Source organism: Ips typographus, linkage group LG13 (genome assembly GCF_016097725.1).
Source record: "Ips typographus isolate SLU linkage group LG13, UJ_Ityp_2.0, whole genome shotgun sequence".
Taxonomy (NCBI): Eukaryota; Metazoa; Arthropoda; class Insecta; order Coleoptera; family Curculionidae; genus Ips; species Ips typographus.
The window spans coordinates 865,488-884,362 of record NC_138434.1 but is presented as its reverse complement, the minus strand read 5'-3'; the positions used below and the strand labels follow the sequence as shown (position 1 = coordinate 884,362).

The following is an 18,875-nucleotide window of genomic DNA, read 5'->3' as shown; positions in this document are numbered from 1 at the left end:
CGCAGTAACGGAAGAGCTCAATTGACTGTGTTCATAAACTGTTGAGAAGCTCTGATTGATATTAGTGGGGGACTTTTTAATTAATTTACACGTCCAAGTTTAAATAAACATTTTGATTTGTTGTTAATAGAGTTTAGCGGCTATCACTCTCTTGTCGATCCTATCGTAATTAAATATGTCAATAATAATTGATAAAACATAACATATACAGGGTTTTCTTATTTGAATTAATACAGTTCAAAGCATGATGGTGAATGAGCCACAAGGAGTAAACCCAGTCAAACTCATTGTCTTTACGGAAGTGTATATTGGGTTGCCTACATTGCATGGTCAGTTTAGATCACAGCACCCGTGCAATTAACTTGATTTACACCCGCATAAAGTTTTACTTTATCAGGGAATTATTTAAAAATGCTGATTTTACAGCAACGTATTTATAACTAAGATATTCTCAAACCAACGATTTTAAAGGTTAAAAATAGGATTAAAGTGTAACGTTGGTTGCCTGCTTACTGCAGTTAGGGAGAAATTTGTGCAGTCCGCTCCTGGACAGCCCCTTGAATTATTTGACCAGTTGATCGTACATTTTAGGCTTGGTGACAACAATGCACTGGGCCAAAATGGGAAAAAAGTCAAATAACAATATGGCCGCGGGCCAAAAATCGAAAATAGAGCGCGGCTCCCAATTCCCGGTAATCCCGGTATCCAGGATTTCAAGCTTTGAATGCGCAAAGTACAGTTTTAAGAGAATCGTTCCTGGCTAGTAGTACGCTTAGTCATCTGCCGGCGGCCTCTCCAAGTCTGTGTGCGTGTAGTTTTTGAGATATTTTTGATTTTTGGTAAGTTTGAACTAAAACGATAATTTACAAACTTGAATGCAGTTTGGCAACGTTGATAACAATACATTAGGCACTGTTTCCTTCTCTTTTAGCTACTTTACTGGTTTAATCCCTTATTTATCATGCCACCAAAAATCAATGTTGCCACATTGCATGCAAATTTGTCACGAATTTAGTGTAAAATATTTCAACTGGCAATGTTGCTTTAGAAAAAAAACCTTTTACAACTAAGGACTGATTTAAAATGTTATAACAACAATACCTAGAATAAGACTTAATTTAATAAAAAATATTTTGTTAATTTAACTAATTAACAGCTCGATCAAACAGTGTTGTCAAGTCTTATAGGAAGTCCTTAAGATTGATTGAAAATGCTCAACATGTGATGGACGAAAAAATCTCTCTTCTCTAGGTACTAAGTAAGGTTAAGTTCATTGCTTCTTCTATTAGACATTCTCTCAAAGTTGTAATTTAAGCCATAAAAACCGACTCATATCTTCTATATTTATTCGAAACTTTCGTTTTGCAATCGTCGAAAAACAATCCCGGTATTTTCATAGTCATTAATTGCCGTCACGCACTTGGTGTAATCATTACGCGTGCGAGCAAGAGAGACGAAACGATATTTTGCGATGCCAAGATATGTTTGTCCCAACATTACGTTGCATCGATCGCTTGTTTTCGTTCGGTTCGTGGGCCTAAAATTAGAGGTTTTCGGTTTTTTTTTCCATCCATCAATGTTTTTACAAGAAACCGACAGCTAAAAACTAATCAGTCGCGATAATGTTGTTATGGAAGGTTTTTCGCTCTAGCTTAACACCTCGATGGTACTGTAAGTGATGTCAAATTTATAAATGACATTTGACGGTGACGTATAATGTAGTATGGCGGCTATTTACAAACAAATCTAGAAGGCCTTGAAAATTTCGTTAAACGTCAGTTAGTGTGCAAATAGTCTTGTTAATTATATTGAGAATTAATATAACCTGTTGGCAAGGTACCGGTGAAAATATATGGATTTTCCTACTAATTTAGCGTGAACCATCCAGACGCACCCACTCGGTTTATTGACTGTAACCCTAACAAAATGGTGGACTAACCTAACTTCCTGGTTTTTTGCAACAATCGAACGGTTATTTTTACTCTGGGTAAAGGTGAAGCAAATAATTGACCCTTTCTGATTGGTGCCAGAAGAATCTGTGACGTTTGAATCAGTTGTGGTAGTGATGTGTTGCAAGTACGAAACTTGCCGTTTGGTTTCGAGGCTATTTTTCCATCTTTTGGCTCAAGCGTTCGTTGTCGTAGGGTTTTTGTTCTGTTTCAGTCGGCCATGATTAGTGATTGGGCCAATTACGTGTGGTTGTTGTTTTTTCGATACTTTTACGCCCCCGATAGGGCCATAGAGGGGTAAGTAACACCCCGAAATTAGTTCCAGTTTATAGTCACACTATATTCTATTGCAGTAAATACGTTAAGAGTTCCATAGGGGTGGTACTTGCTTATTTTATATGGGACCATGTACGAAAAACCAGAAGGTAACATTTAAGCTAAGTTGCAATTTGCATGTGATAGTTTAGGTTGTTAAATGTCACAGTCAAAACCAGCGTAATCGGCCATAAGATTTTTGTTTACTCAAACAATGGCCGCACTTCACCGTGACACGTTAGATGACGTCACAGTGGATGCTTCGGATGGTTCACTTTTACAGTGCAGTCATTTTGGTGCAACATTTTAGTTGTTTTAAAAGATATTTACGAGCCAGAGACCGTTGAAATGTTGCCAAATTATAATAACGGTCGGTTTTTTTAGGCCGACCGAAAAAAAAAATAGTTAATTTTAGTGTAGTATTGTAAAAAATCTATTTTCGGTCTTCGAGTGTTCCGAACGCTAAACGAATCGAACTTTCCAGAAAGTCCAGCTTGCTGTCGTCTTTGAACCAATCAGAGCCCCTCGAGAACTACAACGAAGCAATCAGAATGTCCAACATGCAAGTGTCGATTCCTCAAAGTGGGGCTGTAAGCAGCGCTAATAAGGAGGAGGAAAGCGAAAGCGTGGAGGAAACCACCCTTACAGAGGTAAACATTTTTGAATAATGTTGCCAAAATCGATTGACTAGAATTAATTGCATTCGTTGTAAAAGTCTGCTAATTGGATAAACGAAATATCGATTTGGCAACGCTGCTTTGTAACCCACTCAGACATTTTTAACCAGAGACTCAAGTACCTAATTTGTTAAAATAAGGTCTATTTTTGCTTAACATTAATATCCAAAAATCCCATTACAGAAGTGTTTAGTTTCAAACCAATTTGGACCTTAGCCACATTCTAGGAAAGCGCCATCAAAACTGTAGGATTTAATTAAACTAAAATAGTGGTTTTCGGACATAAAACAGCTGTAGCCCCGAAACAGACGTTGATCCTTAAATAAACTTGGCAAACTGAAAATTTCGGTCGTTTTTTAAGGTGGTCAAGGACCTGGGGAACGCAAAGATGCACCAGAAAACCGCCACTTTCGAGGGCCAGGAAAACACCTCATTGGTCGAAGACCATCGCACCCAGAAAACTGAATCGAACAAAAACGTGATGCAACAGGAAACTACTACAGTATCAGCGAATAAAAAGGTATTTAGCTCGAAAATTGAAACCTCCGAAAGTTTTTCTATGGAGGAGACTGAAGAGTACGAAATCGAAGGTTAACCAGACAGTTTCCGCGATATTTTTAAATGGAATATAACACGCATATCAGGTTAAGGGCTGTCTTTAACCCTCTGTCTAAATGTAATTGTTTATTAGTCTTTTTTCTTCTTCTTTCGCCTAGTTGTGTATTGTTTATTAGTGCATTTATTTTTTTTGATACCACTTGAAAAAGGATGTGATAACCCTAGAAAGACATTAATAATGTAATCGACCATTGAGTTATATAGAACTGGGCCTTTTTTAGTTTAGCTTTGTCGTAGCAATTTTTTTGTTCGCTTTTATTGTACACTTATTCCAAATAAAAATGTGTTTCTAACCTATATTTTATAATTGGTTTCTTTCAGGCACTGGGGCTTCAAAATGTTATCAAATCACTCAGTTCTATATAGCTTCTGGTCCAAACTTGTGTTTTTTTGTTTTTGTAACGTTTTGAAGCTTCAGTTGCATATTTGTCCCTTTTCAGGTTGAGTGTGAATAAGGTCGATTTTTGCGTGTCGCAAATGACCATTATTATAGAAAATCCCATTAGAAAAGTGATTTTGTTTCATGCAAATACGGACCTTACTGGGAACTATGTTCTTTAAAACAAACTCACCTAGAACACTATTGTGGGTGCTTATATTGGCGTTTCAAGATAAGAAATACTCCCTCTGGTGATTAGTTTTGGAATGAAGTGACAGTGTGTTTAGTTCAAGTGGCGCTGGCGATCTTACCTTGAAACGCCAATTGTTTGTGTTAAACGTCTACATCTAGTTCCTTCTCTCTTTCTATCTTGTAAATTTGCACAGTCTTGTACAAGGGCACGTACAACGCTCTCTGTCTACATGTGCAGTCACAATTTTCAAGCTTTAGATCATCGAAAACTTATTAAACGTCCTTGTATAGTTTTTCAGGAATTTGTTCCTTCTTTGGACTTTAGTACTAAGAGAACGCGCCCTGGTAAGTGGTCAAATATGCAACTCTCTGTAGCCCCCACTTTTTCTGTCTCTCTCTGACTGATTCGCTAATTTTTTAAAAGGAAGAAGAAGAATCAAAAAAGCAGTACTACCAACCACTACCTTTAGGTCCGATTGGTGACTTGGAGGACGTGAAACCTTTCGAGCCGTTGAAACCGTTCGAACCTCTAAAACCTTTCGAACCACCCAAATCATTCGAGCTCGCCAAAAAAGTGGAGGAACCACGCACAGAAGAGCTCCGCGAGCCTTTAATTCGCGAAATTGAAAGCATTTACTCGGACGCTTTGGCTCAGATTGGCAGTATTGGCTCTAGCGAGCTGGAGGTTCCACCCCCTTTAGATCACACCAAATTTACTCTAACACTGGACTCGAACAATAATGAGGAATCCAAATCGGGCTGGTTGCCTTCCGGTTATATACCGGTAGAGCCGCTGTCACCATTGAAACTGTCAGACTTGGAACCTCCTCAAATCACCATTACCCCAGTTCTGGGCACGAACAACGCAAAAGCTGAAATCAAAGAGGAAAACATTAAAAACTCACTGAAAGAAATCATTTCGGACCTGGACAAGGAACTGGACGGTGGCGGAACGTTACCTTCTTTAAAACACGACATTCTTCTGAAGCAAGTAAGTCGTTTTGTGTATAAATACGGATGGTATCATTTGATGAGTGTTTTTTGTTAAAATTTGCAACCACCAACCATAAATTGGCTACACCGCTGTGTTAGATCTAGGCAACATCGCTTTTATGCACGATGACGGTGATCGATAATAAAGATTATTTTCTTTCTTTTACTAACGTGATAGAAAGAGAGAACTATTTAAGCTTAGTTTTTAGATTTCTGACCATAACCTCAAACGTCATACAAAGACAAAATCTAACCCAAATCGCTCTATGGAATGATGTGTGATTCTGCTTATTCCATGTAGCTTCAATTCGGTTTAATAACAGGGCCAGACCACGACCTGGACGTCCGATTCACTGTCATATCGCCTACCATCAAAACCACCCAAATATCGACCAATTTCACTACCACCCGAAAGCAATTTCAATCATTACTGGGACGCACAGGTATCGAAAAAATCATGTTCACCCTGAGGAGACATACGACGAAACATTTATGACGGTTTGTTTTCCAGATCAACCGGGAAGTTACGGAGAAGTACGGAACCTCGGACAACATACAGGTAATTACACCCAATGTAAATATCACGTGATGTTTATCGTGTTACTCGAGTTGCAGTAAGTTAACCTCAATTTAAACTTCTTCTTCTTTTTTAATAACACTGTGCGCACTTCACAGTATTGGCCAGCCATTTTGTTTGCCGGGGAATCTCTGTGGATTCAAAGTGTTTTCACTCAATTCTCTTAACGTTTAGTGCGTTGGTTTAGTGTTTTGTGTTATTCAGAGCATTTGCCCTGCTAAGTTCGTGAAAAGGTAGGATTTAATTTAATTATTATTAAGTATTAGCTGAGATCCCCTCAACGGTGTTGTGGCACTGTTTGATTTGCTCAATCAGAATATTTTAGCTTTTTACATCTTTCCCAATTAGTAGACTAGAAAGTTCAAGTTCTGCAAATCATCCAGGGTGCGTATATTCTTGAAACGAGGGAAGGGAATTATCAAGAGAAAGACCTGTAGAATGTGACAGGAACCCGCTATTGTCAGCTTGTTCTGTCACATTCTATCAATAACACTCCTCTAGAGAATTCTGTTCCCTGCTTTTAAGAATTAGGCCCCAGGGTGGGTTGAGAGTTTAGGGTCCAATGTATTAAAATCATATATACCCGTTCGTTTTAATGCTGTATTGAGCCAGGATGAGAAATGTGACGTCACCGTGACGTCATTTGACAAAACTTTAATAGGATTAACTGTCAAATTACGTCATAGTGACGTAACGTTCGCTCTATGGATCGTCAAAAAGAATAGTTTAGTTTTAGCCAGTTTTGTCACAAATAAATCCCTAATTCGGTCGAAATTTCCGGCATTTATAAACTGTGTACATCCAGCAGGAGACCCAGTCCCGAAATAGCCCCAGGTCTCGGCCGATTCCCAAAACAATCCGCACCGCAAAAGTTTAATATCAAAAACGGTAAAGTTTCGATCAAGTCGATTCAATAAACGACATACCGATCGTAAAGTTTTTTCAGGCAAAAACCGACTAAAACCGTAACGTTAATCGCTGATTACATTGGATAACATTGGAATTCATCCAGAAACAAACTGGTACATACACGCTAGGCTCGGGATATTTCTGGAACGAGTACTTTGTTATGTAGATTTCACGGGATCGGTGTTATCAAATGCGGTCGGCGGTTTTTATCACAATTTTTTTTTAATTGATTTTTAAGTTGGTGTTTTGGTGCTCTAGTGTGGTTTTTCTGGGTTAAACTTGTTGGTATTTTAGTGATTTTTGTTCTGTTCAAAGGGGACCTAGTTTTAAAATATCAAAACACTTTTCTTTTGTGTTGGATATTTAACAATTTGTTGGCAACGTTTGTTCATGTAGGTGGTTCGTCTAAATAGTTTTATGCTGCATTTCACCAAAATATACTTCTGTTATCCTAAATATTTACAATAGGAATTCTAACATTATTCAAGCCTTTATTTAACTGTACTAAATGGTGCATGCGCCTCAATGAAACACCAGCTAGTTTAACCCAGACAAATTTGGTTATGAATTTAAAACAGTGAAACATGCGTTTGATATCGAAAGTGGTCGATTCCAAATCGACCCAAAATTCCTCCACTTATTCGGTGACGAAAAAATCGTATTCCTTCACCAAAAGCGCGAGCAGTTCTAAATTCCCCCAGACACCTAGTGGTAATTGGGATCCGAGACAGCTGAAGAGGAGTCAAAGCATCACCGAATTGCTCGAATCGAATCGATGTTTCAAGCCTTCGGACACCACTGATCCGGGCAAAAAAGCCTTCCTCACCAATTTGACTAAAAAAGTGTTCAAAGTGGGATTGGTAAGTTATTTACGTCGATCAAAAATTACATCATAACCGAAAGTAAATTGCGCATCGTTTTAGTGCGCAAATTGAACTTTTCTTTCTCTAAACCACATTTTCCGCGTATTGTGCGGCCGGAAATATCCAGCCTAGGAAACTGGCACATCTGTGTCGGATTTTTCTATTCAGTGCGAAGTTAAATTCCGTGTCGGTGTTGCGTGTGTTTTACACGCATTTCTTAAAATTTCACTATGTTTCTGGGTGGTGAAATATGCACCACAAGTACACACCAGCAACACTGTAGTCACTTTACCGTTTCCAAAACAACAAACGGTGAAACGCGGTTTCGACGCGTCCTGGTTAACGGGGCAGGTCCTCCTCCAAGTCCTGGCGTACTGAAAACGGGACCGAAATCACGAAAAGAGGAAAAACGAGTACATTTTGAAGTATGTTTTTCAAACGCGGCGTGTTTAATTCCCAGTCTATAAATATCTACATCATAACTTGTTTACATCGCAATTAGTTATACCAGAGAGTGTTTGTTTGGTTTTGTTGCAGGACGAAAATGCTCTTCCTTCCAAACCGGTCAACTTGGAGAAGATTTTCACCCCGGCTGATGGAGAACAAATTCAACCAAAATCAAACAGTTAAGTATTACCCATGAAGGTTTCCAAAAAATGTGTTTAAAACAGTCATTTTCTCACTCCAAGTGGGTTTTAAGGGTGATTTTGTACCTGACTGTTCCTACAAACTGTGTTTCTGGCTATCCAAACTTTGACACTACTTTTCTCCATGACTGTACCAAATTTTGTAGTGTTTCTCAGGTTGTTGGATAGGAAATTTAATGAGGATTCCAAAAATGTGCTTAGAACAGTCATTTTTTCACTCCAAGTGGATTTTAAAGGCGATTTTGTCCTTGACTGTCGTTTCAAACTGTGTTTCTGGCAGACTAAACTTTGACACTACTTTTCTCCCTGACTGTACCAAATTTTGTAGTGATTCTTAGGTTATTGAATAGGAAATTTAATAAGGATTTCAAAAATGTGCTTAAAACAGTAATTTTTTCACTCCAAGTGGGTTTTAAGGGTGATTTTGTACCTGACTGTTCCTACAAACTGTGTTTCTGGCTGTCCAAACTTTGACACTACTTTTCTCCCTGACTGTACCAAATTTTGTAGTGATTCTTAGGTTGTTGGATAGGAAATTTAATAAGGATTCCAAAAGTGTACTTAAAACAGTCATTTTTTCACTCCAAGTTGGTCTTAAAGGCGATTTTGTCCCTGACTGTCCTCTCAAACTGTGTTTCTGGCAGTTTGAACTTTGACACCACTTTTCTCCCTGACTGTACCAAATCTTTAATGTTTTTTGAGGTTATTGGATAGGAAATTTAATAAGGATTCCAAAAATGTGCTTAGAACAGTCATTTTTTCACTCCAAGTGGATTTTAAAGGCGATTTTGTCTTTGACTGTCGTTTCAAACTGGGTTTCTGGCAGACTAAACTTACACACTACTTTTCTCCCTGACTGTACCAAAGTACCAAAGTTTGTAGTGTTTCTCAGGTTGTTGGATAGGAAATTTAATGAGGATTCCAAAAATGTGCTTAAAACAGTCATTTTTTCACTCCAAGTGGGTTTTTAGGGTGATTTTGTCCCTGTCCTCTCAAACTGTGTTTCTGGCAGTTTGAACTTTGACACCACTTTTCTCCCTGACTGTACCAAATCTTTAATGTTTTTTGAGGTTATTGGATAGGAAATTTAATAAGGATTCCAAAAATGTGCTTAGAACAGTCATTTTTTCACTCCAAGTGGGTTTTAAGGGTGATTTTGTCCCTGACTGTTCCTACAAACTGTGTTTCTGGCAGTTTAAACTTTGACACCCTATTTCTCCTTGACTGTACCAAATTTTGTAGTGTTTCGCAGGTTATTGGATAGGAAATTTAATAAGGATTCCAAAAATGTGCTTAAAACAGTAAATTTCTCACTCCAAGTGGGTTTTAAACGCGATTGTGTTCTTGACTGTCCTTTTAAACTGTGTTTCTAGAAGTTTAAATTTTCACACTACTTTTCTCCCTGACTGTACCAAATCTTTAATGTTTTTTGAGGTTATTGAATAGGAAATTTAATAAGAATTCCAAAAGTGTGCTTAGAACAGTCATTTTTTCACTGAAAGTGGGTTTTAAAGGCGATTTTGTCCCTGACTGTCTTTTCAAACTAGGTTTCTGACAGTTTAAACTTTGACACCCTATTTCTCCTTGACTGTACCAAATCTTTAATGTTTTTGGAGGTTATTGGATAGGAAATTTAATAAGGATTTCAAAAATGTGCTTAAAACAGTCATTTTTTCACTCCAACTGGGTTTTAAGGGCGATTTTGTCCCTGACTGTCCCTACAAACTGTGTTTCGGGCTGTTCAAACTTTGACAGCCTATTTCTCCTTGACTATACCAAATCTTTAATGTTTCTCAGGTTATTGGATAGGAAATTTAATAAGGATTCTAAAAATGTGCTTAAAACAGTCATTTTTTCACTCCTAGTGGGTTTTAAAGGTGATTTTGTCCCTGACTGTTCCTACAAACTGTGTTTCTGGCTGTCCAAACTTTGACACCACTTTTCTTCCTGACTGTACAAAATGTTTAATGTTTTTTTAGGTTATTGGATAGGAAATTTAATAAGGATTCCAAAAATGTGCTTAAAACAGTCATTTTTTCACTCCAAGTGGGTTTTAAGGGTGATTTTGACACTGTCGTTTCAAACTGTGTTTCTGGAGTAATCTGTGCAAGCTGCTTTTTTGACCAATCACAGGCTACGTTACAGTCCAACTGAATCAACACGACTAATATTGTTCTAAATTGCGTTTCTAGGAAAAATGTTTGCTTCGTCCGCATTCTACGAAAAGGGCTTCCACCCCACCGTGGAAGATCAGGTGGAGTTGGCCAAACGAATCTCCAGTTCGTTGACGGACATCAGCAACCAGAAAAGCAAAGGTTTGCAAATGTACGTCAACAGGAAGAAGCGATCCGTCAAGTGGGTGCACGAGGGCGAAGGTGCGTGTGTGTATACCAATTAATGCGTTTTCCCGTAAACATTTCTGCTTCACGATCGAGATTTTGGCTGGAAAAAGGTTTTAACCGCGGCATTGTGCAACCGGAAAAATCGGGCAAGGTCGCATTTTAATGGGGTTCGAGCATCGATAAAGTTGCGTTTGACTGACATTTATAGGGGCGGCTATTAATAGACCAGGCCGGAATATATTTAATACTTTTAGTGCGAGTCGTTATGTATGGGCTTGAATAAAACTAAAAAGTAAACTAATTTTTGCAAAACAAAAATTACAAACTGAATCCATTTTGTTCTGTTTACATCACGTGATAATTCCTTAACCAAACAAAGTCAGCCGGCAAATGTCAAATAACTGTCACTGTTTGACACTCACTAGTTTATCAGTTTATCCTTGGAAGTTCAAGTCAGCTGACCTTACGTTGTACAAAATGAATTCGGTCACGTGACTATAGCCAACCAAAACTAGTCAGTTTCAAAAATGAGGTTATGTATTGTGTCCGTTAAAAAATCAATAAAATACCAATATTATTGAAGCAATTTAACTTAAATCGTGTACAGTAGAAGGTGTGAGGCTTAAAAAATGTACATTAAACACTCTTGGAGGGAACTCACCTAAGTGAATCCATGGTAAGGTTTGCACCAGAGCATACAAACCATGAAGATGGTCTTGGAGGAGGTCCTTAGAGTATGTAACAACCAAGAAAACCCTAAAATAATGTAATATACGTCCAGAAGACCTGGGAAACTTATAATCAATAAGGTATAGTATGCAAAAAGAAACTAGTTAAATACAGCCCTGAACTAAAGTTCACTCAGTGTATATGCATAATGACATTAAACTGTACTAAAAATAAATTAGTTAACAGACTGTCCTGCTATAAGAGACAGTCCAGTTGAAAAAGGTGTTCGGGTTAATTAACTCATCAAGCCTGCTTGCCAAATTAATTCTGTTAGTTAGTGTTTTCCATTTCTCCCATTAAACTTGCACTATAAAGTAAGTTGTAATATAATTTGGTATTAGTGGTTATTGGCAGGTAATTATAATATCCGCCCCATCGTCATTCTCTACATTCTTTAGAGTTAAAAATAATTCAGTGTGCTATTCAACTGGGTTTTTGAATTGTAGTTTCAATTTTAAAGGTAAAGCTTCTCTGAACGGTTCGGACAGTGTTGGCGATGGGACAGGCAAAAAAGACCCTCTCAAGCTGGTTATGAACCCAGCTGGACAAGTCCAGGACATAACCACTCTTAGAAAGCAAGGCTACACCTTCGAGACCGCTTTATCGCCGGAAGTTTGTTTGGAAATTGTCAAAGGGCTGAATTCTCCCAAAGGAAAAGGTTATGTATATTGTGTCGCACTTTTTTAGTGGTTATAGGAATGTGGAAATATTAGGGGCAGAATTGTTTGCCAAAAGACGCAAAAGGTCAGAAAAGTGGGTGGTGGGAGAAACCAACGGCACCAGACCACCTTCGACGCTACCGGACGTGGTAGCACCCTCGTCAATCCCCACCCAGCCAACCAACATCCCCCCTCCCAGTTATTTACCGGAAACTCAACAACGATTGGCGCACAAAGAGAAACTTGACGAGATCCAGGAAAAATTTACGAAACCGCGAATCAAATTGGTGAAATCTCCGTGGGACGCCGCCCTCGAAACCGGTTCAGTGGACGCAGCCTTTCAAGTGGAACCAGTTTGGCCTACGAAAGGTAACTACGTGGCTCCGGCCGTTAATTCGTACGAGCAGGCACTGAAAAGCGACAATCTGGCTTCGTGGACGATCCCCAAAACCAACGGGTATTGCAATTATTCGTCACTTAAAACTTTCCTGTTTAATGGGGACGTTTTAGGTATAATGAGCAAAAAACTTTTGCTCATAACCCCGCCTACAACAGCCAAAGCATCAATCGGATTGTGGAGAACCTCCAGAAGGGCAACGGTAACGTGGACGTGTACAAACCGGCCCTTCCTCAAGCTTGGAATTCCGGTTCTACTTCCAAGCTACAATACAGTAAGTTTTTCAAGTTTTTTGAGCCCCTAGACATAGACTAAATGATAAGTATAGACAAACAGTGGAAATGCAACTGAAAATTAATTTAAGAAAGTTTTTTTTCTTTTTCTGTTGGAAAACATCAGCACTTTAAAACTTTACTACTTTTCACAGAAAAGACAAAATGGCGGCCTGTGACGCCATTTTGTCTGTCATTTCTTGAAACTGTGTGAAATTTCTTTTAAAATGAGGTGCAAGTCAATATTTTGACAAAAAATTCAAAATGGCGGCCTGGGACGGCATTTTGTGTGTCATTTCTTGAAACTACATAAAATTTCCTTTAAAATGGGGTGCAAGTCAATATTTTGGCAGGAAATTCAAAATGGCGGCCTGGGACGCCATTTTGTCTGTTATTTCTAGAAACTACGTGAAATTTCTTTTAAAATGAGGTGCAAGTCAATATTTTGACAAAAAAATCAAAATGGTGGCCTGGAGCGCCATTTTGTCTGTTATTTCTTGAAACTACGTAAAATTTCCTTTAAAATGAGGTGCAAGTCAATATTTTGACAGAAAATTCAAAATGGCGGCCAGGAATACTATTTTGTTTCTCATTTCTAGAAACTACGTGAAATTTTCTATAAAATGAGGTGCAAGTCAATATTTTGACAAAAAAATCAAAATGGTGGCCTGGAGCGCCATTTTGTCTGTTATTTCTTGAAACTACGTAAAATTTCCTTTAAAATGGGGTGCAAGTCAATATTTTGGCAGGAAATTCAAAATGGCAGCCTGTGACGCCATTTTGTCTGTTATTTCTTGAAACTACGTGAAATTTTCTTTAAAATGAGGTGCAAGTCAATATTTTGACAGAAAATTCAAAATGGCGGCCAGGAATGCTATTTTGTTTCTCATTTCTAGAAACTACGTGAAATTTTCTATAAAATGAGGTGCAAGTCAATATTTTGACAGAAAATTCAAAATGGCGGCCTGGAACACCATTTTGTCTGTCATTTTTTGAAACTACGTGAAATTTCCTTTAAAATGAGGTGCAAGTCAATATTTTGACAGAAAATTCAAAATGGCGGCCTGGAACACCATTTTGTCTGTCATTTTTTGAAACTACGTGAAATTTCCTTTAAAATGAGGTGCAAGTCAGGGTTTTGGCAGAAAATTCAAAATGGCGGCCTGGAACCGTCAAAAAATACTACTTTTACTTACTTTTTTATTTGTCAAGATACAGTTGACGTCTCGGTGTCATTTTTATGTTAAAATTTCCCGGAAAAGACGCTGGTGCAGTCGGTTTTTTGATATCTCAAAAACTAACAGAGTTAGTCCTAAAATTTAACATTTTAACCATTTCTTTGCCAGGAACTCACATTTTTGGAAAGGAATTTTTCTATGACATTTTGATATTAAATTTTTAATCTTAAAAAAAGCCACGTGACCTTTAGGATCCGTTTTGAAGTTAAAAAAGAGTCACGTGGACTAAAAAAAAAATAAAGTATTGAAAGTCACGTGACTATTTGCACATTAAAAGGAGTCACATAATTTAAAAAATCTCAATTCAAACTGAAAAACGGTCACGTGACCGTTTAAACATTTCGCTACTTACAGTCAGGTGACCCTTCAGGATTTCGGTTTGACATTAAAAAGAAATCACGTAACTTTTAAAAAAATGTTTGATTACCGAAAATCGTTATACAGGGTGTCCCTGAAATTGCTTCTACATGTATTGGGATCTCGAAAACGGTAAGAGCTACAGAGTCGGTTAAGTGGGGGAAAGTTTTAGAGAATTTTGTGTGAAACTTATTTCCGGTTTCCAAATTAAATTATCTTTCTCCGTTTTTCCGGAAAATTGGGAAAACGTCAGAGGCTGCATTTGAAACACTCTCGCAAAAGAAAGCGGATTCTAGGAAATACTGTGAAAGTTGGCAACTATGTCTGATGCAATGACGAGCTGCATTAGCGCCATCTCTTAGAGTTTCTCATCAATCATTGCACTTATCATTTAGTCTATGCCCTAGTGTATAATTTCCCCTTGGGAGTCTTTAATTTAATCAGCTTTATTGCTTTCGCTTTGCAATCGCAGGTAGCATTAACGCAGCTTTAAATGACATCTTCGCCACACCCACAGAAGACCCCAAACCCCCTTCCCCTTTCCCTGAAATCCCTGACGTCACCCAAAACCTCGGGTCACTCGATTCAGTTAAATCTGACGTGGTTCGTCCGGTAACTCCGTCATTTTTGGAGCCCCAAAAAAAAGAAGCGGAAGAGGAGTGGGCTAGACAGAGAGAGGAGAGGGCTCGTTCCCCTTTCCCCACCATTCCGGACGTGGTGATCGAGCAAGAGGTGGTGGAACACGACATTCAAACTTTCAAGAGTCACAAAGCGGTGTCAAGACCCTCATCTCCCTTCCCCACAGTACCAGACGTGACCTTAAACCCTGAAATTGTAGAGAAAGACGTGGTGGCCTTAAGAACCAGCCCCGTACCCTTTCAAGTACAGTCTTCACTTAGTTTGGACGAAAGTAACGTCATCCCACCTCCTGCGCAGTTTAGGGACAATGGCACTCTGCCCTTTCCCACAATTCCAGATATTTCCAAGTATCTAGTGACAGAAAAATACGAGTCTAAGCTACTAAGACCAGTGGCAACCAAACAGTTCGCCCCGGTGTCTCTGACGGATAAAAAGTACCAAATCAACTGTTACAGCCCTGTTCTGGATATGACCCCCAAACCATCCCATCCGGAGTTTAGTTACGCCTTGGGCCACCCCGAACAAAAAGTCACCGAGTGGAGTTTCAGGGGGCAAACCCCCGAACAGGGCCGAACCATCCAATCGGAAATATTCGAAAGTCAAGGCCACTTTAATGCCAGATCCAAGTCGCCTGTTACAGTTTTCGTTCCTGAGGAAGCACAGACAACTAAACTGGACAATCCGGAAACTGTCGCTCCTAAAGAGCAACCACACACTAAAATTGTGATTGAAAAAGTTTCGGTAGAACCCAAAAATCCGGAAGTAGAGGAACACGCCCGGAAATGCGCCATAGAAAACTGCAAGGAAAAGGCGGAAGCCATAGTGTACCAGCAGGGCTGTTTCAACGAATTAAAGCACATTAAACAAGCCTACGATGTTGTAGACCATTACGCCATTAAAGGAATGAAAGGTGTAGACATTGAATACAAAGATTCCAGTGAGGAAACTGTAGTGTCTAAACCACTGGTTAAGGAACCTTCCAAGCCCCAAGAAGTTGTTCCTAAAGTAGTCCAGAAGAAGGAGGATCTGGAAATCGAACCAAAAATTTGCAAAAAACCACCAGGAGCTATAATAGGAGCCAGACCGTTATTTGGCGAGCTCAACATTAACGACGAGTTTAAGAAAGCGTTAGTGGGGAAGAAAAAGTCGTGGCAGGAGAAACGCATTAAAAACGCCACCCAAAAAAGCCACTTTGAACAAAACACCTCAGAAACCAACCAGGAAAACACCCCCAACTCTTCTCTAACCACCACAGTGAAGTCAAACGAAAAAGCTGAAGTCGAACTAATCAGACCCAATTCCCACGAAGAAGTCGAAACACTTTTCTACGAGCAGAACCGCGAAATTGACGTGGATTTCCAAGTGGTGAATGGTGAAGTGACTAACGGGTTTGCCCTCCCTCAGATTAAAGGGGAAAAACCCGAGGCGCAATACATAGAAATCACCAACCTAGAAGAGGAAGACTACGTGAAAATCCCCGTCAAGTCGTTGATTGAAACTTTCGAGCAATCCATTATGCCCCCAATGCAATACAAGCAAATTAGAGAACCGTTACCGGACGTGGTGGAGAAGCTGGCACCTTCGAGGAGTCCAGGAGCGGAGCTCAAAAAGGCGGAACAAGATTTTGATAATATTTATTACGTCACCAGTTCGAAAGTCGAAAACTCCACCTATCCCAAACCGGATCCTGATAAAGTGTACTCCATCCAACAGTCCGAAAACAGTTCCTTTTGCAAATACTCCACCTCGCAGGTCAGCCAGTACTTTAGTGAAACATCTTCAGAGAATCGCGAATTGCTTCATGCAGGCAAGGCTTTTGTGTATGTGTATGTCTGTGTGATTGGGTTTGTGATGGTTAAATTAAGTATATCATGTTACTAGACGTACAAAAAGGCGATATTAATGGTAAAACTCTTGTTTTGTCAAAAACAGTCTATCCCAGGTCTGGCGGCAGTGACGTAATAAATGGTTCAAGTTTTTCTAACTGACTATACTCGATTTTTTAGTGTTTTTTTAGACTATTGGATAGGAAATTTAATAAGGATTCCAAAAATGTGCTTAAAACTGTCATTTTCACACTACAAGTAGGTTTTACAGGCGATTTTGTCCTTGACTGTCCTTTCAAACTGTGTTTCTAACAATTCAAACTTTGACACCATTTTTCACCATGACTGTACCGATATGTTTTTGGTTTTTTTTGGCTATTGAATAGGAAATTTAATCAGGATTCCAAAAATGTACTTAAATCAAACATTTTCTCACTAGAAGTGGGTTTTACCAGCGATTTTGTCCCTGACTGTCCTTCCGAACTGTGTTTCTTTTAGTTCAAAATTTGACACTGCTTTTCTCCCAGACTGAACCACATTTTATACGGTTTTTCCAAGTAACTGAATAGGAAATTTAACGAGGATTCCAAAAATGTGCTTAAAACTGTCATTTTCTCACTCCAAGTGGGTTTTACAGGCGATTTTGTCTCTGACTGTCCTTTCAAACTGTGTTTCTAGCAGTTCAAACTTTGACAGGGCTTTTCTCTCTCACTGTACCGAATACCTATTGTTTTCATTCGATTGGCAATCTGAAGCCAAGCCTTCTTCAAGGCATTATTATCCTTGTGTTGAGGGTGCTTAGAATCCCACAAAATGGGGTAACTTTGGACAAAAGTGTTAAAATCGTTTTCGTTCATCTCCACGGACATATTTGCTTTGCTGTTTCTGTTTTGTTTTCTGTCCCTGTCATGATTACGACGTTTACGCGCGGAAAATATCCAAATATGCAATCCGGTCCGGATAGACGGACAGAACGCTGATTGGCTGAACGGGAAGAGTTTGAAAAACTGTTAATAAACGTCAAACAACCAAAATTATGAATTTTATATGGCGTAGGTAATTAATCGACAAGGAACGACAATTATTACGTCACTGCCGCTCAAAGCGATAGATGGCGCCTAAACAGCCACGATGCGCCATCTGTTGGACAACTTTGGAAATGGCCTCGTGTTAACTGTTATCGTGTTAGCCGTGCCAAGTGTCACTGTATGTCCGTTTGTTTACGTTAGTTTTGATTACAAATTTAGCCCTAGAACCTTCAGGAAAACTGCATTTCTGAGTAAAAACCTGAAAGGATTGTATTGTAGAGCCAATCAAAGCAAAGTAAATGCAACGGTTTAGTCTGAATCAATTTCTGGACATTATTTTTGTACTAGTAACATAATGTACCGCTTGTTGGCACTACTTGACTGACTTAATTTGATTTTAATTGTAAAATTTGAAATTTTCAGGTTCGGCAACTTTACCAAGAACCGAACCGAAACCTTTGTTATCCCCTACTTACAAACCGAACGCGCCACCTGCCGTTTTTACGCCTAGAGAAACAAACAGCCCATTGCCCAGCCTGTACGGTCCCAGTTACAACGCGCAGCCTCTCAATACGTCCCGTGAACCTGTGGCAACAACGCCATTGAAAAAATTCAATCTGGACAACGTAAATAACTACAACACGGCGGCCAGGGGCTGGGGCCAAATAGGGGACGTGTACAAGCCCCTGACTTTCGATAGGTCGTCTTATTCGGATTTGTGAAAAGGTCTCAGCCAATCCTATATGAATCGAGGATTGCGGTAGCATAGAGACCTTGGTTTGTTGTTTATTATTGTTATATCTATGTATATATAGAGGAGGTTAAGTGTTTACTAACCCGCACCTTTCTGTTGGTAATTATTGATGAGTCCACGTGTGCGGCATTTTTGTGTAAATCGCAATGCTTTGATTTACTCAAAGTCTGCACATGTAAAGTTAATGTAAGGGTGGTCTTGTATAGACATTGTTAGAACCCTTTCCATTTTTTTTTGTGTTAAATCTCCGCACTGTTAGCTGTTCAATTGTAGTTATTTACGTAACTAGTGTGGTAAGAACATATTTGCCAAACATGTCAGTGTAATTTTATAACTAACCTTGTATTATGTAGGTACCTCACCCTAATGCTGTGACTGCACTAGTGTGAGACTGTAAACTTGGTAATGAATCATTACCATACTAGTCGTAAATAAATGATTTTACCGACTTTAGTTTTATTATTACGGTAGAGATGGATCAATAAAAAATTTATGTGTGATAGGACTCAAAAAAA

At 39.0% G+C, this 18,875-nt stretch overlaps 1 protein-coding gene across 4 annotated transcripts; it reads left to right on the top strand.

Moving 5' to 3' along the window:
* Window positions 1-679: 679 nt before the first annotated feature.
* Window positions 680-18,808, top strand: LOC145737371 (uncharacterized). Of its 4 annotated transcripts, XM_081992022.1 has the most exons (14): window positions 1,970-2,246; window positions 2,303-2,374; window positions 2,749-2,914; window positions 3,303-3,461; window positions 4,555-5,121; window positions 5,447-5,566; window positions 5,635-5,682; window positions 8,010-8,097; window positions 10,312-10,494; window positions 11,651-11,848; window positions 11,904-12,306; window positions 12,360-12,520; window positions 14,586-16,559; window positions 18,030-18,808. In XM_081992022.1, the coding sequence occupies exons 1-14, from the start codon at window positions 2,170-2,172 to the stop codon at window positions 18,326-18,328; spliced, it is 4,515 nt and encodes a 1,504-aa protein (XP_081848148.1). In that variant the 5' UTR covers window positions 1,970-2,169; the 3' UTR covers window positions 18,329-18,808. The 4 variants fall into 4 exon arrangements, with proteins under 4 accessions (XP_081848150.1, XP_081848149.1, XP_081848151.1 ...); XM_081992024.1 differs by lacking the exons at window positions 1,970-2,246; window positions 2,303-2,374 and adding an exon at window positions 680-839; XM_081992023.1 differs by lacking the exons at window positions 1,970-2,246; window positions 2,303-2,374 and adding an exon at window positions 1,526-1,671.
* The last annotated feature ends 67 nt before the right edge of the window (window positions 18,809-18,875 follow it).

Excerpts from the sequence above, each read along its gene's own strand:
- LOC145737371 (XM_081992022.1), top strand. The coding sequence starts at position 2,170 with ATGATTAGTGATTGGGCCAATTACGTGTGGTTGTTGTTTTTTCGATAC. Across the intron at positions 2,915-3,302 it reads AGGAAACCACCCTTACAGAG|GTGGTCAAGGACCTGGGGAA; the intron begins GTAAACATTTTT and ends TCGTTTTTTAAG. Across the intron at positions 8,098-10,311 it reads AATTCAACCAAAATCAAACA|GAAAAATGTTTGCTTCGTCC; the intron begins GTTAAGTATTAC and ends TTGCGTTTCTAG.